The following is a 24,166-nucleotide window of genomic DNA, read 5'->3' as shown; positions in this document are numbered from 1 at the left end:
TTAATAACCTCAAAAGCACAGGTGATGGTAAAATGATCAGGAAACAATGACTTTTGAATATGCGTTGCCTTTGTTTTCAATATAATTTTTTAACAATTTATGTCTTTATGTATTTTTTAATAAACAACCACCTCACAAAATTCTTGCAAATATAACAGTCAGCTAGTGTGCGCCCATACAAGCCAGATGTAGCACACCGATGGGACTGGCATCTTCCACGGAAAGCAATCACAATCCTTGTCTAGAACAAGTCCTCCTCACTGTTCTGTCTTTCTCTGTTCCTTACAGATCAGCAAACAGCAGTTGCAAACAGTCAAGGACCGGTTTCAGGCTTTCCTCAATGGGGAAACCCAGATTGTGGCTGATGAAGCCTTCATGAACGCCGTCCAGAGTTACTATGAGGTAAGACTCACCATGCAGAAGAAGGTTAAGACTGCCCAAGCCTAAAGCCCAGAATTGCCAGACTATTGTTCAGTGGGAACAGCAGCCTTGGCCTCCTACAGAACCATCCCCCCACCCCCGAGGCAAACGGGTTGATGATTGGTTACGGTTTTTGGAAATAACAGCATTTTGTTTGTGGAAAACTAAAGCAAACCCACTTGTGTACCCACTAAACAAGATACTGTATGCAAAACACTCTGCACATTGCCTGCTTTATGTATGATTTCTTGTTTAGTCTGTACAACAGTCTCGTGAGTTAGGTCCCGATATTATTCCCATCTTACCAGCAAGGCATCTGAGGCTGCGAGAGGTTAGGTCAATTACTCCAAGTCGCACAGCTGTTACAATGCCACAAGCTAAGACTTGAACTGAGTTGGGAGCTTTATTCCTACCAACTCCACCCCTTCTAAAGGATGTTAACATCTTCTAAGATGGTGCCTTCACTCACTTCCTTGTTCTTTCTATTAAAAAGGTGCTGTGAGTTCTTTTCTATGAGTTAGAACCCCATCCAAAGTGCAGTACTCTTCTTAAGAGAAAACCTATAAGTGAGAGAACATATCCTGAATATACATCACAAGGGAATTTTCACCTGTCGTCCTCAGAGGTTTATGTACCAGTCAAGTCAGATTTTGGAATTCCACTAGTATATTTAAAATTTATAATTATTCTTCCATAATGTGCACATTGGCTATTGTGTATACATTATTAGTGGAGTCGATATACCATCCCTTCCTATGGGCAATGTTTGCCTGATGTGCATATTTTTCAAAAGTTATTATATGGTCATTAAAAGACATTTGTTTTCATGTGAACCAGATATTCTCTGTATTTGGGATAGTGTGCCCCAAATGTTATACCCATTGTCAAGGCTAGGTTAAAAGCATTAGAAACCAACTGCCAAGCATTGAAAAACGCATGGCATCCTGCCATATGCAATTCAAGGTAATAACAATAAACTAAGTATAAAGGAATCCACCAGACTCTGATTTTTTTCCATGGGATCACTTCACAGATTTTCTTCTTTCTTTCCTTTCTGTTTTTAATTATTAGGTACCAAACATTTTCAAAATAAAAACACTGGTGCTTCTGCTTTGCTGTGCTCCACACACATGCTTCTGCCCATCGGGCACTCCAATGTTAGTTGATTGATTCAGTAAAACTCTCCTTCCCACGTGCTAAAGTACTTGGCTTTTTTCATGAAGAGAGTAGAGCAAGACTGCAATTAGATTTTGTGCAAATACTATTGATTGGTTTGCTAATTACTGTTTAACAGTAAACAGTCTTTGTCTCTGTGATGTTTGCTGGGTCCAGCCACAGACTCATTTTACACATTTTCTCAATGAAATTTCTGTTTGGGTTTGTTTTAGAAGTCTGGTTCATTTTTATATTTGTCAAATTTAAGCTTTTTTTTTCATTTTACAAATATTATTGCTGATAAGTGTCAGACTTAATTCTTTATCTTATGTGATGCAATATTTCAGTTGAATTCAATGCAATGTGGAAATGACATTCAGAACCATGATGATGGTATGGCAATGAATATCTTGAATCTATTTAACAAAAGATTTTGTGGAGAAACCGCCAGGGAATGAAATTAATTCCCCCCCCCTTTTTTTTCAAGTTCTGAAAGCCAGTTCAGGCCAGGCAGACCTTAGCAATAATTCTCCATGTTTAGAGTTATTCACCAGTCTGTAAATTTGTAGATTGCAAATCTTAATTAGAAAGCTCATTTGACTAATGACATAAATTAAAAGAAAATGCCATTTCTTTGTATTAATTAACTGAAAATAATAGTTATCAATGTGCTAATGAGTCTCTGGAAATTGCCATTATATCTATAGTGACCCCGGTATTTTTTTATTCTATAGTAGCTAGTTTATTTGAAAGAGCTTCTTTTTAGTCTGGTGAGAATATAGGCATTGAGAAATCACTGAATAGTTAATATTAAGATTTGAGTGACAGGAAATAATGTAGGGTATTAATTATTTACTGTATTCATTAGTGAAGTTGCGAGAGTCTTGGGATGCTTGTTCCCGGGAAGTCTAATCCACTGAAGCAAAAGTCCTTAATCAAAGGTTCAAGATCAACACTTAACTTGGGAGAGCTCCAAGTTCATTACTCTTCCCTTTCTCCCTCCCCCTTCACTCTTGGGCAGGGGAGAAGCTAGGATTTCTTTCTCCACCTTACTCCAGGATCCAATTGCTTTCCTGTCAGTATCTGTCTGGGTCAAGACTCTTTGGATTACAAATGACAGACACCTAGGTCAAACTGGCTTAAGCCAAAAATGAGATTTATTTGCTCAAGCAACTTAATAGTCTAGGAATAGACCTGGTTTCCGCTGTGGCTGGATCCAGAGACTCGAAAGACGCCAGCAAGATGGGTATCTTTCTCCCCATACCTCAGCTTTGTTCTTCCCTGTGTTGGTTTTATTCTTAGGCTGGTTCTCTGCATGTGAAGGACTCTGGCAGATTCCGGTCTTGCCCTACCAGCTTAGCAACCACATCAGCAAAGAGAATACCTCTTTGCTGAGAGCCCCAGCAAAAGGCTCCCGGTGACTTGGTTGGGCTGTCATGGGTCGTGTGGCCTTTCTGGAGCCAATCACGACAGATGGAGGCTGGACTAGACCAGGGGATCAGTGCTATGACAGATACCGCCTCTGGAGCCTATGAGCAGGCTCAACTACACTGGAACCATCTAGAGTGAAAGTGCAGTGGTTTCTCATTGAGAAATTAGGGTGCTTTCTACCAGAAGAAGAATGTTGGAATGTATGCTCTGCTGGCAAAACCAATAGATATCCTCCTAAATACCCAATCTCTCTCTCTCTCTCTCTCTCTCTCTCTCACACACACACACACTCACACACACACACACACACACACACACACACACACACTCACTCACACATATTCCACCCCACCATACCACACCTTCACATCCCAGTTTGCCAATGGTAATGACATATGGAAACAACAGCTTTTCCTCAAACAGTTCTGAAAAGATTCTACTAGAATAAGTCATTTCAGTCATTGGCCTTGTTTTGCTAAGGCAGTAATAGTTTTTCAGCACACTAGTAAAGAAAAATTTTTTAGATGAAAGGAGTGAGTAGGCTCTGTCCCTTTTCTATCTGTGCCCATCCAGCCCAGTCTGAACCCCGCTGGCCAGCATTAGCATCAAGCCACTCGGGCCTGTGACCTGATCTGGGCTGGGATAAAGGGAGCCAGGATTCCCTCTGGCTCCTGAGAGCATGCAGGTTTATTTTATCCTTTCCTGGCGGCCTTGATCGTCAAAGCCGATCAGGCAGGCAGCAGATTAATCCTATAATCTCCTCCATTCTGGCTTTGAGAGCTGGGCGTTGAAGTGGGTGCTTGCTCCGAGATCTGGGAGATCCGGCTGGGCAACTCCGTCTCCTTCCCACAGCTGTGGTCCTGAGACATCAGAGAGCTCACCCGTTTCTCCGTAACTCACACAGTGGGTTTAGGACAACTCTAACTCTCAGTGCTTTTAAGACAGATGTCTATGCCGTAAGCCCTCTCACCTTGCATTCTCGCCCTTATCCCCCATTTCCCTGCTTCATTTTGGCTCTTTCTTTACATGCCAGTCCTGGCATCAGAGCAAAGAAGTAGATGGAAAAATTTTACAAAACCTCTGTCACTCAGAGCCTCCCTGGAAGGACACATGGGGGGTTGGTGGGAGGCAGAGATGCACACATCCCTATTTAAAAAAAATTTTTTTTAATGTGTATTTAGTTTTGAGAGAGATAGAGTATGAGCGGGGGAGGGGCAGAGGGAGAGGGAGACAGAATCTGAAGCAGGCTCCAGGCTCTGAGCTGTCAGCACAGAGCCTGACGCGGGGCTCGAACCCACAAGCTGTGAGATCATGACCCGAGCTGAAGTCAGACCCTTAACCGACTGAGCCACCCGGGTGCCACACATACCCATTTTAGAACTTTACAGCTGATATCTGGGCTTCAGCCAGTGAAGCTGCTCTGATTGAGTTTGTTTTGTTTTGCTCTGTTTTGTTTTGTTCTTAGCCAATCTCTAACACAGTCCTGGGTGGTTTTGTCAAACTAACTTTGTTGTAGAAGACAGAATTTTGGGGTTGCCTGGGTGGCTCAATCGGTTAAGTGTCTGATTCGACTTCGGCTCGGGTCATGATCCCACGGTTTGTGAGTTCAAGCTCCATGTCAACGCTCTGCACTGACAGCACAGAGGGTGCTTGGGATGCTCTCTCTCCCTTTCTCTCTGCCCCTCCCCTGTTTGCACGCTCTCGCTCTCAAAATAAATAAATGAACATTTAAAAAGAAAAGAATTTTGCAGTTGCTAGCAGCAAGAACTGACCAGCTGGTTAAATTAAGCAATGATGATGATGATGATGATGATGATAGTATAACAGCACAACAATAATAACAGCAACAAGAGTGATTAAAGGAAATAGCCAAGCTCCCGAAAAGAGGGAACCCTGGCGGCTCAACTTCAGGAAGCGGGTGGCCTTACACTGGCACCCCATCATTGGTCTAAATCTCCGCCAACCCGACTCCATTCTTGTGCCATCCCGCTCTGGATCTGAAACCCACAAGGGGAAGTCTCACTGGCCAACCTCAGGTTCCAACCTGCCACATGGCTAAGGAAGGACATGCTCCCATGCCTAACAGTCCCACTGAGGCCGTGTGCAGTGGCACAGACATTCTCAGACTGAGGGACTATTATCAGCAGGGGAGGACACGTGGCAGGCACAAACTACAGGTGTCTTCAACACTGGGTGACATACAGTATTCAGTCTCTATGGTGGATTTTTTTTTTTTTTAATCTAAGAAAGTGGAAGGTCAAATCTGGCTATTTTTCTGAAATGAAGCTCTATATTTTCCAGTATGCAAAAACCACTGTAACCCCTCAGTGGCCTTCCAACAGATGTATCCCTGGGAGAACAGTAACTACCCAGTGTAAAGACATTTGTTCCGAGGGGAACGCAGAGCAAGGAAGGAGGGGGCAGAGGTCAGAGTGATTCGGAGGATGTTTTGTGTCTGAAAGATGTGGCATTGAATTCTAGTTCCTCTGCACACTGGCTGGGGGACCTCGGCCAAGTCTGAGCCTCAGGTACTTTCTCTGTACTAGGACCTCCGTGCACAGTTGTTGTCAGGACTAAATTACACACACACACACACACACACACACACACACACACACACACACAACCTCACCCTAAATCTGGCACCTGGAAAGTAACATCATAACTATATTAAGGTTAGAGGAGGAGACTGGCGGTCTACATACGTCTGCTGCATAGAAACAGTAGGAGAGAATTGAAAGTTGGTAGAATCAATCCCCTCCCTAGTTTCAGGCCCTGGGCATGAGGGAGGGGTGGGGAGTACAAAGTCAAGGTGGGGGGCCAGGGTCTAGAACTAGGAAACGGAGCTGCTTTTGTTGCTAAGCTACTGCTCCCTACCACGGGTCTGGGTCCCAGATCTGCTTCTGAAGTTTGCCCCAGGATCTTTTACTTTTTGATGAAAGATACCTTTCCGATCCAAAGGTCATTTTATTTTAGAAACTAACATGCTCCTTGTCTCGATGAAGGTAAAGTATGTAAGTTGTTCCATGTAGGAAGAGGTGTTTTAAGTGATCATAAAGTAAAACATAATATAAAAATGATAACTATGTGATATATAGATTATAAAAACAGACCATGTAGAAAACAACCCTAAAGCCCATGGTTGGAAAACCACCCATAATCCCATCATGCTAGACAACTACTATTAAATTTTGGTATGTATCTTTTCAGGTATTTTTAATGTGTCTATACACATGATTTGATTTCCAAATTAAGACTATCAGGGGAACTCCTACAAAATATTGCTAACCCAGTTGTGTCATTTAGCACAGTGGGTTTTAATTTCTTTCCTATCTCTGCAAAACTCACACTTAGGACATATTCTCATCGGTTTTATTTCCTATCCTGTTCTCAGTCCAGGGTCATACTCCTATCCCCCAACTTCACCTTACCTTTGGAATTATCTGCTTTAACAGTATTTCAGGACACCTTTCGATGCTAATGAAAAAATATTGTCTTTTTCCATGGCTACGTGATATTCTGTTTAAAAATAACAGCTAACTTATGACGTTACTTCGTGAAGGTAAGAGGCACCATTACGGACACCATGCTGACCAACTGATATGCATTGTTGCGGTGAATCCTCATCCAAATCCTACACGGGAGGGTCGTTACGATTCCCGTGTGAAAGATGGGGCAGCTGAATCCCAGAAAGATTAAGTAACTTGCAAAAACAGCAACTGGTAGAGTCTGAATTTGAACCCAGGGCCGTCTGACACTCTGGTCCACCCCGCCCAGTACCTGTGTGGCATTCGTTAGTAGCAACCGGGCCGTTGTGGGTTGTGGATGTTTTTAAACCTTATTTACTTTAACATGTAGGTATTTCTCTTATTTACGTTGGGATGACAGGCTTTTGTAGAGCTGGAAAGGATCAGGAAGTGGGAGCTGGGCCAGCTTTCCCCCGTACCCTGTACAGTCATTAAGACCTGATGTGCGTGTGTGTTCCTAAAACAACCTTGAAGCTGCTTGGCTCTGGCAGTGGAGGGAAGGACTGATGGATGAGGCCGAGTCACTGAATTGACTGCCCTTCACCATTCGGTATTTATTTGTTTATCTTCCATCTGCCGTTATGACCTGTCTGGGAAGTTGCCAGAGGAGCAGGAAGGATTTATGGATGTGCCACACGGAACCGAGCCGGCGGCTGAGGTCTCTTGCGATAGTCGCCGAGAAACAAAACCGGGAACAAAGACGCCGGCTAGAGCTCCCGGTACAAATGGGTTTCCGGGGCGGTTTTTAGAGACAGTCAAGTACATCGGTACTCAGGGGCTGTATTCGCTACAGGGCAAGGCTGGCCCAGACCCTTCTGACCCTTCGCTTCTGACAGGCTGCGAAGCCCGGACAGATGATATGCCTGGAAAATTAGTTTTTTGCCGTCACTTTTTCTCCCCATGGCTGCCTCCTGTTTGGCACTCCATCTTTGTGGTCTCCTTAGTCTCCGGTCTCCTTTTGCACGCTTTTGACATGCCACTCATCTCCCCTCGATCTGGGGCCTGGCTGTCGTATCTTAGCTCCGGACAGATGGAGCCCCCTGCTTTTCAAAGTCCTTCCAGTTTGTCAAAGAAGAGTGGCTGAATCAACCCCATGTGACAGCAAAGGAGAGTGAGGTTTCTGGAAGTTAAGCGACTTGTCTAAGGCCATCTGCTAGGAGTTCAATAAATATTTACTGAGTGGCTACTTTATACAAAGGAAGGGGCTCCGTGAAGCAGGATCCAGGGGTCACCCAGCCAGTGACAGATGCCAGCTAGGAACAATGTGCCAACATCGTTTCTTTAATTTTTAAAAATTTTTTTTAACATTCATTTATTTTTTTTTTTTTATTTTTTTTTTAATTTTTTTTTTTTCAACGTTTATTTATTTTTGGGACAGAGAGAGACAGAGCATGAACGGGGGAGGGGCAGAGAGAGAGGGAGACACAGAATCGGAAACAGGCTCCAGGCTCCGAGCCATCAGCCCAGAGCCCGACGCGGGGCTCGAACTCACGGACCGCGAGATCGTGACCTGGCTGAAGTCGGACGCTTAACCGACTGCGCCACCCAGGCGCCCCAACATTCATTTATTTTTGAGAGGGAGATAGAGAGACACAGAGCGCAAGCAGGGGAGGGACAGAGAGAGAGGGGAGACATAGTATGAGAAGCAGGCTTCAGGCTCTGAGCTGCCAGCACAGAGCCCGACGCGGGGCTCCAGCTCATAGACCGTGAGATCACGACCTGAGCCAAAGTCAGAGGCTTAACCAACTGAGCCACCCAGGAGCCCCAGTATCAACATTTCTTACCTCCCGTTATCATGTCCCAGGGAAAATCTAGCCTCAGCCCCTTGTTTTAAGAGACCAGTATATTGTGCTTCCTTATTTCCCTTTACTTCCCTGCTCCCATCCACATATAATCTCAATAGGCTCTCTGCTTTGAGACATCTCCTTTGTTGCTGTTGCTTATTCACTCATTAAGCACAGCGTCGACTATGTGCCAGGCGCTGCCTTAGGCACTCACAAGAAGGAATGGGAAAAAAAAAAACAGCTACAACTCCTGCCTTCCTGGGACTTCTAGTCTAGCTGGAGCCCAGATATTAACCAAACAGTCACAGACACAAATGGCAGTTCTGGAAGGGTTTTGGAGGAAAGGAATACGGCGCTAAGAGCTTATAAACGGGGGCCTGCCCCAGGTTTGCGGGACACTGGTCTGGACAGACGGGAGGAGGGTATGGCTGCTGGTTGAATGTGTTAAGTTACCTCTGATTTTCGTTAGAGCTGACAATGAATAATTCAACCCTTCGCATCCCCGCCACTGTCATCACCCACGGGTGCTCCTGCAAGTACACCCCACCTGGCCTACTGCCTGTTCTCTTGCCCCCTTCAGATTGGTTTTCCGCATTAAAGCCAGGGACTGTGGATTTGATCAGGCCGTGTCCCTGCTTAAAACCTGCAATGGCTGCTCACTGCCCTTCAGATAAAGACCGGTATCCTTAATGTGGCCTCCCTTGCCTCCCACCATCTGGCTCCTTCCCGCCACTGGTCTCTCCCGTCTCCTCACTGCCACCCACCCGGAACTTGCTCCAAGGCAGACCCAGCCACAGTGGCTCTCCCTACGTCCTCAGACACTCAGGGTCTTTACACATTTTGTTCCTCCTCTCCGAAATACTCTTTCGTGCTCTTTTTACCTACCCATCATTCCCATATCATCCCAAAGGAGTTTTGCTCCAGGAAGGATTTCCTGACTCCCTGCTGGAATATTCCTGGCAATAGACCACCCGTGTGCATCCCCCTTGAAAACACTTGTCCCAGGTTATAATATTCCTATGGCATTATTAGGGTGATGTCGCAGAGGCATGAGGGCTAGATCCACATCTGTTTTGCTCACCACTGTCTTGCTGGCACCTGGCACAGTGTCTCCTCCCCAGTGAGTGCGCAAAGAAACGATGAACGTGATCATGAAGAAGAGTATAAACATGACAGCTGGAAGGGCAACCTCAAAATTTTAAAATTCAATGCTCTCCATGTACAGATAAGACACTGGAGAACCAGAGAGGGGAGGTGACTTCCCCAAGGCCACACAGCAAGTTAGTAGTACAACTGGCCCGGACCATGGTTTACAGCTCCTGCCTCAATCCTATACCCCAGAAACTTCCTCTGTTTGCCTCAAAACTTTGACGTACTTTGAGACGCAGACCTGTAACTGAGACGCAAGGTGTTAGGTAGATGGCAGAACTATCCGCATTAAACATTGTAGATTCTCAGGTAAATTCTTTAGTTCATTAAGGCTCATAAGGCTTGAGGATTTAGTTGAAGCTTGTTCTCTACAGTTAATTTTTTTTAATGTTTTTTTTATTTATTTCTGAGACAGAGAGAGACAGAGCATGAGCAGGGGAGGGGCTGAGAGGGGGGAGACACAGAATCTGAAGCAGGCTCCAGGCTCTGAGCTGTCAGCACAGAGCCCGACGCGGGGCTCGAACCCACGGACCGCGAGATCATGACCTGAGCTGAAGTCAGACGCTTAACCGACTGAGCCACCCAGGCGTCCCACTACAGTTGATTTTTAAATGAGCTCTAAGATCTCCACTGAGCACCAGTTCCCAGGCATGGAGGAGCCAGCCACGGCCCTTGGCTGTGAAGCAAACCCTCAGCCTTCCTTCTTTCTGAATTAGTTCATTATGTTGGCAGTAGGTGGAGACCAGCGTTCTGACATCTCTCCTCCCCGAGGAAAGCTTTGTCATGAAGCAGGAGGCAATGGGATGTCCCCCAAGCAGTGCCGTCTCCTGGCTAACAGGTGCATTTCCTGAAATCCGACGGGGGGGGGGGCGAACGTGTGTTCTGCCTCTTGAAGGGTATTTGTGCACCTGCTGAAGTGTGATCGGGACACACTTCAAAAGTGGCAGATGTTCCCTCTTTGTGACTATGAAGCAAGAGCTTCACCGTCTTGTTTTACACCCCAGAACCACGTGGCTTGGGCACATCTCCAAATGGTGGGTACTGGAACAGAAGTCAACTGTTCTTAATGGGTGGCTTGGTTCCAGGACCCAGCCAGCGCCAGCCAAACAACCAAGCGTCCTTCCGCAGGCAGGAGAGGTTCTCCACCGGGCAGGTAAGACCCTTAGGGAAGGAAGGAACCAGGGTGAAGTAACAAACAACACAAGCAAACAAAAACCCCACAACTACAACAAAAAAACATACCTTTATAATCAGCCAGTTTGAGTTACCAGAAACAATCCCTACCCCTCTCTAGAGTCTTGGTTTTCCAGTCTACAAGATAGACTGAATATAATGCCTACCTTCTTCATTCATTCCCTTTTAAAGGGCCAGGCTCTATACCAGAGATAGGTGACATTGTGGGGAACAAGATGAGCCCAGTCCTAATGGAGTTTACATTTCAAGAAGGGAGACATTAAATACACATTCCCCGGATACTTGTTCAATTTTGGGTGGGATGAGTCTCCTTGAGAGGATAAAATGGGCTGTAAATCATGGTTACCTGGTAAGGGTGAGACATCGTGCCAGGTACTTTGTATGTAATAACCACAACCATGGTGGGGTTCCCATCCACGATGGTGACGTGGGAAGACCCTGAACTCCCCTCCTCCATGGAGACAACCCACATCTGCACCTATCTGTGGAGCATTTCCTCCTGAAGAAGAACTGAAGGCTGACTGAATAGCTTCTGCCCAACAAAAGCCGAAGAGAGCACACAGAGAACAGTAAGAGACGGGGACAGGGTAATGAAGGGGACCCACACCCCCAAAGCTCCCAATTGCGGTAGGAAGGGATAGTTCTGAGGGACCCGGAGCAGATCCCTGTGGCGCAGAAAAAAGCCGCAATTTAAAAGAGCAACGAGGAAAAAAACAAAAAAAAATAGCAAGTAGAATAATACAAAGGGACCAGCCCTAGAACGCAGCAGCCAGCTGGCAGGGGAGCTGCTGGAATTCTCTCGGGGTCAGAGAGGCTGGTGGACAGCACAGTTTATACTCCCTCCATGTGACAGGAGCCGGGTCTGGACACCAGACCCTGCCTGCCGCCTCAGCAAGCTCTGGGGGGGGGGGTACCCTAGCCCACCCCAGCCCCACCCTTCCCCGCAAGCCAGCCCCAGCCCTGGGTGCACCAGGACACCTCTCGTCAGAGCTGACTGTAGCTCTAGCCGGTGCGACAAGGTGACCCAGGTCCAGAGCACACAAGAACACATCGAGTCGACACCCCTTTGGCTTTGGGCAGTTTGAGCTAAGGCACCCCCTGCACACAGTCATCCGCGACCTCGCGGCCCACACCTGCTTCAGCACCAGCTCCCCCCCCCCCCCCCCCCCCCCCCCGTGCAGAATGCCCCCCCGGAAACGCCCTCCTTGTTTCCGGCCAGACTCCAGGTCACGCCCTGCATGGAGTGCCTCCGGGCTCTCCACCCAGAAACTCACCTCGGCTCCGCTCGCCCCGCTCCGACCCCTCTGCTTGAGCGCTTGGAGACACTCTGGCTTGCGAGAGTTGGTGAGGATGTGGAGGAGGAAAGCTCATGCACTGTTGGCGGGAATGCACATTGGTGCGGCCGCTCTGGAAAACAGGGTGGGGGTTCCTCAAAAAATGAAAAACAGAATTGCCACACGATCCAGCAATTCCACTCCTGGGTATTTACCGGAAGAAAACAAAATCCTGATGGGAAAAGGTCTATGCACCCCTGTGTTCAGCGCAGCGTTAGGTACAGCAGCTAAGAACCTAGTGTCCGTCCGTAAATGAATGGATGGCAAACGTGGTACTTGTGTGGATACACACACGCACACAGGAGAACATTACTCCACCCTAAAAAGAATGAGGGCTTGCCGTTGGCTACACCACGGAGGGTATTATTGCTAAGTGAAGTCAGTGCAAAAGAACATGACAAATACTGGGGCGCCTGGGTGGCTCAGTCGGTTAAGCGTCCGACTTCAGCTCAGGTCATGATCTCGCGGTCCATCAGTTCGAGCCCCACGTCGGGCTCTGTGCTGACGCTCAGAGCCTGGAGCCTGTTTCAGATTCTGTGTCTCCCTCTCTGTGACCCTCCCCTGTTCATGCTCTGTCTCTCTCTGTCTCAAAAATAAATAAGTGTTTAAAAAAATTAAAAAAAAAAAGAACATGACAAATACTGATATGCGAAGTCTAAAAACCCAAACAAATGGATAAATAAACAAAAAGGCAGAAACGGACCCATACAGACCGAGAGCAAATGGATGGCTGCCAGAGGGGAGGGAGGGGACCGCATGGGCAAAATGGACGAAGGGGAGTGGGAGATACAAGCTTCCAGTTAGGAGGTAAGTCCGAAGATAAAAAGCGGAACATAGGGAGCATAGTCAGTGGTGTGATAGCAGGGTTTATGCTGACAGATGGTAGCTACGTGGTGGTAAGCGTAGCATAACGTAGAAACTTGTCAAATCAGTATGTTATGTGCCTGAAACTAATGTAACATCATGTGTTGACTGTAGTTCAATTTAAAAAGTAAAAAAATAAATAAATAACCATAATAACAAGCCATCTGGCATTACTCTGGTCCACTTTTTAAAGTGGTTATCGTATATTAATCCGTTTAATCCTCACTTCAAAATACCTATGATGCAGGGACACCTGGGTGACTCAGTTAAGTGCCTGACTCTCCATTGCGGCTCAGGTCGGGATCTCATGGTTCATGAGTTCAAGCCCCGCATTGGGCTTAACCTTCAACAGTGCAGAGTCTGCTTGGGATTCTATTTCTCTCCCTCTGTCTCTGCCCCTCCCCTGCTTGTGTTCTTTCTCTCTCTCTCTCTCTCAAAATAAATAAATAAACCCCCCAAAATACCTATGAGGTAGACTACTATTATCCCATTTTATAGATGAAAAAAACTGAGGTACAAAGAGGTTAACTTGACAAGAGGAACACAGCCATTAGGTGGCAGAGAAAGGACCCAGGCTGTTTGAGTGTGGAGTCCGTGTACGGTATCTCGCCTCTCGTGATATTACTGTCCCATTTAATCCCTTTAACAACCTGGTAAGTACTCTTGTTATTTGTGTTTTCTAGATTTGGCCACAAAAACAAAACACGGAAGTGACTTCTCTGAGTTCACCCAACTAGGAGGTAGTGGGGCAGGATACAGCCCACGCTGGTCCCTTCTGTGGTACCCAGGATGGCAGTCAGCCCCAGGAGACCGAGTCCCTGATATCTTTCTTGTCCCTGTTCCTGCTTAGGTGTTCCTGAAGAGCGACCGTGTGGCCCGCATGGTCCAGAGCGGGGGCTGCTCTGCCAATGACTCCAGGGAGGTCTTCAAGAAGCACATTGAGAAAAGGGTGCGCAGCCTGCCTGAGATAGATGGCCTCAGCAAGGAGACCGTGCTGAGCTCCTGGATGGCCAAGTTTGATGCCATCTACCGTGGGGAAGAGGACCCCAGGAAGCAGCAGGCCCGGATGACAGCCAGCGCAGCCTCTGAGCTGATTTTGAGCAAGGAGCAACTCTACGAGATGTTCCAGAACATTCTTGGGATCAAGAAGTTTGAACATCAGCTCCTATACAATGCATGCCAGGTAAGGTGTCTATCACCTGGGCCCAGGGGTGTGAGTGAGTAGGGTCACATTATGACTTCTGCATGCCCTAGGCACTGTTGTATTCAGGGGACGTTTCTTGATTAAAAAAAAAAAAATTAATTAGAAGTTATATTTTACAACTGCATTGGTAAAAATTGAATATAATCTAGGCCAGAATATGTTCATGTTCATCTTCGGGTTTAAAAAAAAAAAATGAAAACATTTTTTCAAGCTCCTAAAAGTCTTGTGGGCCCTATGTACTGTGTACAGCCTGTCTCATAGGTAGGTTGGTTTTAGGAGTAAGGACTGACTCCTTTGTGTTTCCTGAAAAAGCTGAAAGCTCAAAATAATTTTTTAAAAAAGATTGTTTTGCCTTTGAAGTATATGATGCTTACCAGGTGAGTGGCTTATGATTCCTCAGCTTGGGAGACAACTGAACTTAGTACCTCATCATCAAGAGTAATTATTTAAAATAGAAAGCTTCCAGAAGGCTGGAGTGTATCATATCATTAACAATATATTAGACACATTATGAATTCCAAGTGGATTTGAGGGGGCTAGCTGAGACTCTGCTTGGACCCATCCAAAGTGGGTCTCTATTTTCTCTGGATCAGGGGTTATCCAGTCAACAAATACTTTGCAGCATTCACAGATTTGAGTAAGTGTCCCTTGGGAGCATTTTTCAAATTCACATCCCCAAGTCCCAAACCTAGAGATTCTAATTCTGCATTCTCAGGACAGGGCCCAGGAATCGGCACTTGAAACTAGGGCTTCCCTTCCTGGTAGTTTTACTGCCCTTCTCCTTCTAAGAACCATTGAAGAAACCCAGTTGTGCCCTAATTTCCCTGGGCTAACTCTGCCCCTAGCATAGGTTAAATTAAGACACTATAGTGTATTGGCTGAGTTGTGCCTTGCTCAGAATCAGACAGACCGAGGTAAATCTTACTATGACCTTCACCAGTTTTGTGGCCTTGGGGAGTTAGTGAACCTCCTCACCCATGAGCTTGGGATGAAATTGTTCTAAGGATTCAATGTGTATAAAGCCCAGAGCAACATGGGACACTTTATAAATGGTAGCAGTTAAAATATAGGATAGTCTACCAGAAGAGGCAAAAAGTCAACAGACAGTATCAGAATAGTGCCATACAAACTTAACATAAGAACTACAAGATCTTAGGGTGCCTCGGTGGTTCAGTTGGTTGAGCATCAGACTTCGGCTCAGGTCATGATTTCCCGGTTCATGGGTTCGAGCCCCGTGTCAGGCTCTGTGCTGACTGCTCAGAGCCTGGAGCCTGGTTTGGATTGTGCGTCTCCCTCTCTCTCTGCCCCTCCCCCTCTTATGCTCTGTCTCTCAAAAATAAATAAATGTTAAAAAAAAAATTAAAAAAAAAAAAGAACTACAGGATTTTGAGGCTTACTTCTTTCCTTCCTCATGGCTACTTTCTAGTTCAAGGAACCAGCATCTCTTATAGGATGACCACAGTGTCAACCCAGCTGGTGACCCTGCCTCCCCTCTTACCTCACAATAATATGCCCACCACACACCAGCTAGAGCAAGTTTTTTAAAATATAAATTGGACCTAGGGCACCTGGGTGACTTAGTCAGTAAAGTGTCAGACTCTTGGTCCCAGCTCAGGTCTTGATCTCAAGGTCATGAGTGCACATCTCACAGGTGGTTCTGTGGTAGGTGTGGAGCCTTCTTAAAAAAACAACAACATATATTGTATATATATTATATTATATTATATTATATTATATTATATTATATTATATTATATTATATATAATGTGGATAACATTGCTTTTCTGTTTAAGAATTCCAGTAGTACCCCAATACCTTTAAAGTGACATCCCAGCTCCTCACTAAGGCTTGAGGCAGTGCATGAACCACTCTCGCTCACCCCGTTTTTCCCACACGCTCACTCACTGGCTTTCATTCTGTCTCCCCAGCACAGCAAATTGATTCTGGGTCTTTGCATTTGCTTCTCCTTCAGCTTAGAATGCTTTTTGCCGAGACCTTTCCATGACTGCCACAGCTTAAATGTCAAGTTCTCCAAGAGCTCTTCTAAGACCATCCCATCAAAAGTGGGTTTTTTGCCTACATCTCACATTCACTCTCTATCTCATCCTTTGTTCCATTTTTATCCCGGCTTTTACCACTATTTTCTATTCCTTGTTCATCTATTTTTACCTGTTTATTCCCTGTCTCACACTTAGGAAGGTGGTGATTCATCTTTGCCTTATTCACTAGTATTTCCATGAAACCCTGGCATGAAATAATTCTCGGCACATAGAGGTGCTCAATAATTGCCTACTGAGTTAATAAATGGATGATTGCAGTCTATTTTAACTGGTAGATGGGGTCTTGGTATCAACCATTATGGCTCACCCAGAACGTACCGGATATTTTAGTAAGTAGGAATCTGTTTATCATTTCATAATACAATATATACGTTATGTTCCTATTTTCTACTCAGTCGACTTCAATTCAGAATGCTGATTGCCAACCCAAAGGTTGATATTTCCTTTGCTGGGTCGAGAAATATTTTGAAATGACCAAATAAATCTCAATATGAAATTAAATTAAAATTTTCTTTTTGTATCAAATAATTGCTACATCCCTACATGGCACTTTTAGAATGGGGTAAGCAGTTGGTATTCCTACCTATCGCCAGGACCACCTTTTCTCCCAGAAGAATATGGGTTGTCAAATGACCTGCTTGAGTTATGAGTAACCCTCAGAATGACAGAGCTGGTTAAAGGTTCCTAAACCTGCTAGTCACAAAATGATTCTGGGGATTAATTTTTCTTCTTATTACAACAGCTTGTTGTGCTTATTTTCTGTCCTTGTTCAAACAGCAGCATTAGTGGAACGAACGCGTCACCATGCCAGGTCTCATCTCCGTGTTTTTGGTTAAGTGGCAGGACTATGTTTTCCCCTAAAAATGAATGATTTAGACTCATAATTTCAACATGTTTTCCATGAGTTAGACAAGAAATTTAGTACGACTGTTGACCTAAACAAAGAGGTAAACTAAGGCAAGCTCAAACTTGTTAAAAAGATGAGTGTATTCAGGAATAGCAGAGGAATTGCAACTCAGGGCACACAAACTATAGCAAGCTGTAGGCGAGTCTGTTGAAGGTTTGGAGTAGGCTGTATTTAAATCAGTCTCTCAGTCCTTAAGTGTTGTTTTCCTAAGGACACACGATTGAGATTTTTCCATTTTATGTCCTCAGGTTCCATTTTAGACTGAAATTCCTTCCCCCCTTCCCTCTTTTGATCAAGATCTTTTTCAGGAAACACCTCTGGTCAATTATGTCATTCAGATTTTTTTTTTTTAAGTGTAATTGGCTCCTAGATAGCTCGTATTCTACGTCCCATGGAGCTTAGGAAAGTAGTGCACAGGTGTCTTCTCCCATTAAGCTGAGGAGGACCATCCTCAGGGGTCTTGTCCCATGGAGGAGGGCGGCGATATAGAATTTTACTTGCCTCTCTTGAACAACAAGAACATTGAGAATGAAAAATCTCAGCTATATCCCTCTGATGGAGGACAATTTAGTTCCCACGGTCAGTTGAATTCTAGCAAAGGTCTTTGAAAGGAAAAGAATTTTATTTTGTACATACATTTGGGAATAAGGCATTTTTTGACTGATACCAAAGAGTAGACGTTTAATTAAAAACTTAATCTAGGGACCAAAAGCCCAGTGATAGCTATTGACTGAAATGCACTTCTCGACCAGCTTCCCCACCTGCTATATTTAGCTGATCAAAAATGTCCCAAGTTCCAGGAGCCTGGTCAACTACTGCTAGCAACTTGATATTGTCCTTCATTATTTTTAGTTCTTGTGTTTATTTTCCCTGACTTACTGGCCTAAAAACAAAGTTCTTCTCCAAGTAGGGCACGGGTTCCTCTCTGCTGAACAGTGAAGAGGGTAAGGGCTCTGTAGTTTTTGTAGGGCTATTTCTGCTAGGCTATCTGTTTGGGTTTGTTGATGTTCAAAAGCTCAGATAAAAACATTGAGAGTGGTAGAGATAACTATAGAAAGATTGTGAATTGCTTTTTCAAGGTCTGCTACTCCAACCTAAGCTAAAAAGGTTCTGGTGGAAGCCTGCACCAAACCCTTTCTATCTACTCTAGAGTTGTATGTAACCAGCCATCCAAAATCGTAACCTTCAGAGTTCTGACATGTCTTTTTAAATTGATAGAAGACCACAGATTAGGTATATAAGCAGTAAAAGGAAGAGTTTTTCTAATTTCAGGGTCAGAAGTGAGGCCAATGATCCCCAAACATCTCTTCCAGTTAAAGGGAAGTGTAGGCAGTGGGATATTTCAGACTTAAAAAAGAATGAAATCTTGCCATTTGCAAAAACATGGATAGATCTGGAGAGTGAAATAAGTGAAATAAGCCAGTCTGAGAGAAAGACAAATTTTAGTCACAGGTTGCTGTTGGGTAATGTAGTCTAAGAAAATTTTGCCAGGCAAGAGATAACATATTTTAAAAACCATAAATGTTTTCATGTTCTAAAGCTATATACACTGAATGTTCAGATCAGTATTGTGTTCTTCCTTGAGATCTTGTTTTTCTCTTCTATACAACAATTTGGGGGGGTGGAATGAAGCATTCAGAGAACTTTGCTTCCAGGGAAAGTTTAAAGTTTAGCATTAAATTAGACCTATTAATAACATCAATCAATAAATCAATCAATAAATAAATAAATAAAGGGAAGTGTAGGGTACATGTTTCTTCCGCATCAAAAGAAATACCCAGTGTCTTCTAAGGCACAGTTGGGTCTCTTTGCCCAGATATTTTTAGCTGGAATGAAAGAGGGGATCTCATGATCAGAAATATAATCACTTATTCAGAGCACACTATAATCTGATTCACTAGCATTGTGGGAATGACTACGTGAGCACCTTATATTTTTGTAGATCTGAAGTAACGAGAGAGCTGTTCTAGTATAAGTAAGATTTTGGTAGAGATGCAGAAGATTTCTAGGAGAAAAATAAGTTCAATTAAATTTCCTCCATTCCCCACATTTTTTTTTGTTAATTCCCAGTTAAGTCCCAATGAGTAGGAGTACATCAGCTTCTCATTTTCTAGTATTATTAGTTTCCATTGCCCCACATTAAGGTGATACAGTCTTCTAGATTCCTATGGGAGTGAATTCATGTTCACCTGGATTATATAAAATAGTATAGTTACAAATATTTAGTGGGAGCTATCTAAGAGTTTTGCCATTCCCATCATTAAGTTTTCAGAACATAATGATTTTGGGTAAGCGTCCAAACATGAGTGAGGCGTATTCCATTATGATTAGGGAGTACTTGAAGGAAAGCCTTAATATTTGGTGCCAGTTTTCTGAAAGGGAGGACATGTGTGGTTTCACAGGTATCAAAGGAAAATCCGATATCCTTGGCAACTAGGTTTTGCCATCCTTCTAAAGATGGTGGTCAGGCCAACAATACAGGTTCATCATGAGTATATTTGCTCTGGCTCAAATCCAACAATCAATTAGGTTAGCAGAATCAAAGAGTCTTTTAAAGTGGGGTAAAAGGATGTTTAAAGCTAAAGGAAATAATGTTAGAAAAACTAGGGAAAGGATAACTGAAAGTCTGAATGACATGGTTCAACTAAATATAGAGTGAGAAGAGAGAGGCCTGGTGCAGATATCTTGGGTAAGCTGTCTACTTTAGATATCAGATACTTTAGTGACTATAAATCTTCAGTTTTAGGTCACTATTTGGGGCATGGGTCCATTCAAATTTGGGGGCTTTGCTTAGATGTGGCACTTGTATCCAGGAGTCTATTCCTTGAATTTGGCTGCACAGGAATTAGTTAAGGACACCTGTGAGGAACCTTTCCAGCAAGATTGAAGAAAGTCTTTTTGGAGATGTATTTTCCAATAGATGAACTCTCTAGGCTGTTATGTGTGATGCTTGATGTTTTCATCTCCTGGGAGCACTGTGGAAAGGTTTGTTCTATCAGAGCATGATTACTTTTTTATAGACTTCATTAGGCCTTTGCAAAATTGAAGTATATCTCCCTTTATTTATTGGGGGCAAAATAAGCAAGGCCTAAATGTATCAACTGCCCTGTAATTATTTCAAAAGGCAAAAAAGGTTATGTATCCCAATGGTAATTGGTCTAAGATTTAGAAGAACCAATGGTAACGCTTTTGGCCAGAGTACTTGGAAGATGTCAATTAAGCTAAGTCTTAATAAATCCATTTGTACGTTCAACCAATCCTGAAGACTGAGGATAGTAAGCACAGTGAAAGTGCTACAGAACTGGCCGAGCAGAATGGCTTGTTGAAGGATTTGACCCAGTACAGGGGGTTCCCTAATCTCTGTGAAGTACAAGGGATGTTCCCCAAGTGGGAATAGTCTTTTCTAATGGGACTTCAGGTACAGAAGAGGCCGTTACCGGTCTACATGGGAAAGCTTCAGTCCATTGTGAAAACATGTAAACCGTTACTAGGATGTAATTACAGCCATGAGATGGGGGCAATTGTGTGAAATCTTTGCCAAACCTCAGATGGTTCATTGGGTAAATTAAAATGTTAAGGGGCAATCTGGATAGGCTTCCCTGGGTTAAACCTAGGACAGGTGGAGCAGTCGCAAGAGGTACTTTTTGTGGTGTTGCCAATGTTTCCCCAACAGTATTGATTCATGAATGTTATTTTCACAGTTGGCCAATGATTTAATTCATGTACGGTAGTTAAAAATGGAAATTTTAAAATTTCTGGCAGTAACAGTTTGTTGTTGGGTCTGAACCAGACTTCCTTTTCTTCATGATACCAACAGCCTTTAGATCTCCAATTTTGTTTTTCCTGTTCGGGGGCCAATTGTTGTATTTTGCTGCTTAATTTTCTTTAGCCAGCCTGAGGGTGAGTCGTTTTCTGGACCATAACAGGTTTGCTCCATGAATCCCAAAAAGCAGCATTTTTTAGGTTGGTTGGTTGGTTGGTTGGTTGGTTTTTTTGTTATGTTTTGTTTTTATTTTTGTTTTTGTTTTTTTGTGGAGACATCAATGAGGTGGTTTCCTTTGGCTTCCTGGGAGTCAGGCTTAGAATGCCTAAAGACGTTAATAATATCTAGAGCTGCTGGCAAAAGCCTAGCATATAATAAATTTTGGGCATAAGGACCATTTTAAATTTTGTCTCCCCTGAAAGTAAGGAAACCTCATTTCCATCGCATTCCAAAATCATGGGCTACTCCAAAGGCATATTGACGATCAGTTAGATGTTTGTGGTTCTACCTTTAGCAAGAATATATACTTGAGTAAGAGCATATCATTTAGTTTCTTGGGCTAATGTGGCCAAAAGGAAGTGAGCGGCCTCAGTGGCTTCAAAAGGATTTGATATTGCATATCCAGAACAATGTTGACCATTTTCATTTTTCAGGTGAGAGCCATCAATAAATCATGAGAAGTCAACATTGGTTGAGGGGGTTTCTTACAAGTTATCACAAGAAGTTCATAGGTAGTCCATCAAAGTCAGACAGCATGGGCGGGGTTTCATTCGTGGAAGAAGGTAGAAGGGTAGCACTGTTGAAATTATTACAATGAATAAGAGTGATATGAGGGGTAGTTAGCAAGAGAATTTCCTAAGAAGATGGCTTGCTGAAAGGTGTTGGGTGCAGTGTGAGCTTAAGAGAGCTTCGACAGCAGGAGGTACAAAGATGGTAAAGGACGAACCCCATGACTGTTTCTTCAGTGGCCTTAACTAGAAAGCCAGTCCAAAGTCATCAGGGATAAGTAACCTCAGGCCATGGGATCTAATTGTTGGCTGCAGTAACTCAAAGGTTGGTTATTAGCTCCCATGTTCTGGGCTAAGTATTATGAATGCATTTCCTTCTTTTTTATATACAAAAAGGAAAAAATGTAGCTAATAGTCTGGATGACCAAGGGTGAGTAGATTTACTAAGTTTTTCTTCAAAGTTTTAAAGGTCATGTCAACTTGGTTTCCCCAGATAATGGGGTCAGGTTTACTGGTTTTTAATAAGACATAGGTGCTGGGCCATTATAGACAAGTTTAGAATCCAGTTCCAAAAATAACCAACTGTCACAAGAAAACCTGTCATTGACATTTGGCTTTACGTTTGGGGAACCTCAAGATGCCATGAAGTCTATCAGGATCTAGATGTAACCGTTCTTTTGAGACTAAATACCCTAAATATCAGACTCGAGTTTGAACAAATGGCAGCTTTTCCTTTGAGACTTTGTGTCCCTTAATTGCTAAGAGCTTTAACAGGTGCATACTGTCTTTTTGTGAGGAGGCTTAGCAGGGCGAGCAGAAAACTAATTCATCTATCTATTGTAGTAAGGTAAAGCATCTACAAAACTTTGTATCAAATAGGTCAGCTTCAAAAATTTGTGAGAAGTAAGGACTCTCAATAAAATCTTGAGGAATTACTATCCAGGTATACTGTCCTTTTCTGTAAAGGCAAAAAGATATTTGTTAGCCTTATCAACTGGAACGCTAAAGAATGCACTGCATAGGCTGATTACGATGAAAAATTTGCTTTCAGTAGGGATAGATGCCAGTAACTCTGGGGATTAGGAATGACAAAATGGTGAGGAATAACGATGTTATTTATTGCTCAGAGATCTTGGACAAATTTCCATCCTTGACCACTAGGTTTTCTTACAGGTAAGAGAGGGGTATTAGGATTGCAAGGGGATAAGAAATACCTGTGCTTTATAATCTTCCCTGGTACATCTATTGCCCTATAAACTTCTTTGTTCATAGGGTGTTGACTGATTCTGGGGCGAGGTTTTGTGGCATCAATTTGGATCTTAATTTGGGGCACCATGAATTCTGCATGTATCCTTGGAGGATTTTGCCTGTAGAGCAGGGTACTAAACATAATGGGGACGAGTCTGAAGTTTGATCTTCCCTTGTTGGTAAAGTACTTGTGAAAGTAATAGGGTTTGGATTTTCTTGAAGATTAAATTCAGTGGATTTAAATTCAGAGGAGTCTAACTCAAGAGTTATCTTCTCCCTTTCCAGAAAAGGAAATGGTAATGCAATACTTTTCTAGGAAACCCTTTCCCTAATAACTGGATGTGAGCTGATTCACTGAAATGGAAGTTGATCTTGCAAGTGTCCCAAGCAGAAGTGTATATGTTTGTAAGTAGGAACACACTGTGGTTTATTTGAGGCCCCCCTTACTTGAATGAATGTATTACTCCAAGGGGGAATTGTTTAATTGCAATGGGGTTGGGCACTGATAGAGTAGTTCTTGTGTCGGTTAATATTATAAGAGGTTCATCCTCATTCTGGAGAGTAGTTTCCAGAATGACAAACAGTCCCTGGGTTTCCTTAGAGCCTCATCCTGGGGATGAGTCTGACCCTTGGCTCTTGGAAAGAGTCATCTGACCCTTGGCTCTTGGAAAGATTCATCATCTGAATCTTTTTAATTTGTAGCAGTTCTTTCTCTGATTGCTGTTTTGTTTTGTTTTTTTTTATGATAATGACATAGTCCAGTCAGAATTTGCTTGGGAGATTTCATCTGATGAAGGTGGGGATTTAAAATTTTAGTTACCCTTCTTTTGGAATCATCTTCTAGGATGTGGGCTAGCTGATTAGCTAGATTGACAAGATCAAGGTTGGTATGGGTTGTCTTGATGAACAGAGTTAGGTCTCTGTTTAAATCACTTATAAACATTGAATTAAAGGCTACTGTGGTAGCTTGAATGTCCATAGGGTGTCCAGAATTTTCTTTTAAAAAAATTTGGAGTATGCTATAGTAATCATGAATAGATTCATCAGACTTTTGGGTACATGCCTGGATTTGTTGCAGTCTCCCAATTTAGGGAAAGCCCTCAGAATGGCCAGATGCAGCCTTTTAACTATGACACAAGCTTGGTCATGTAAAAGAGCTGGTGGGGCGCCTGGATGGCGCAGTCGGTTAAGCGTCCGACTTCAGCCAGGTCACGATCTTGCGGTCCGTGAGTTTGAGCCCCGCGTCAGGCTCTGGGCTGATGGCTCAGAGCCTGGAGCCTGTTTCCGATTCTGTGTCTCCCTCTCTCTCTGCCCCTCCCCCGTTCATGCTCTGTCTCTCTCTGTCCCAAAAATAAATAAACATTGAAAAAAAAATTAAAAAAAAAAAAAGAGCTGGT

General features: G+C 43.7%; 1 protein-coding gene across 13 annotated transcripts in view; it reads left to right on the top strand.

The window, feature by feature from the left end:
* The window catches only part of CADPS (calcium dependent secretion activator), a 477,681-nt gene that overhangs the window by 108,723 nt on the left and 344,792 nt on the right, over positions 1-24,166 (top strand). For all 13 annotated transcript variants that reach the window (XM_047095935.1, XM_047095936.1, XM_047095938.1 and 10 more), the window contains 2 exons: positions 289-402; positions 13,709-14,041. In XM_047095935.1, coding sequence (XP_046951891.1) covers positions 289-402; positions 13,709-14,041 — 447 coding nt within the window. The remainder of the gene's footprint in view (positions 1-288; positions 403-13,708; positions 14,042-24,166) is intronic.

The sequence above is a fragment of the Lynx rufus genome, unplaced genomic scaffold, assembly GCF_022079265.1.
Source record: "Lynx rufus isolate CCGP_SWC_20201006 ecotype Redwood Valley unplaced genomic scaffold, mLynRuf1.p SCAF_4, whole genome shotgun sequence".
In the NCBI taxonomy this organism is placed as follows: Eukaryota; Metazoa; Chordata; class Mammalia; order Carnivora; family Felidae; genus Lynx; species Lynx rufus.
Note: the sequence above shows the minus strand (reverse complement) of the source record. Positions and strands in the feature narration are given on the sequence as shown.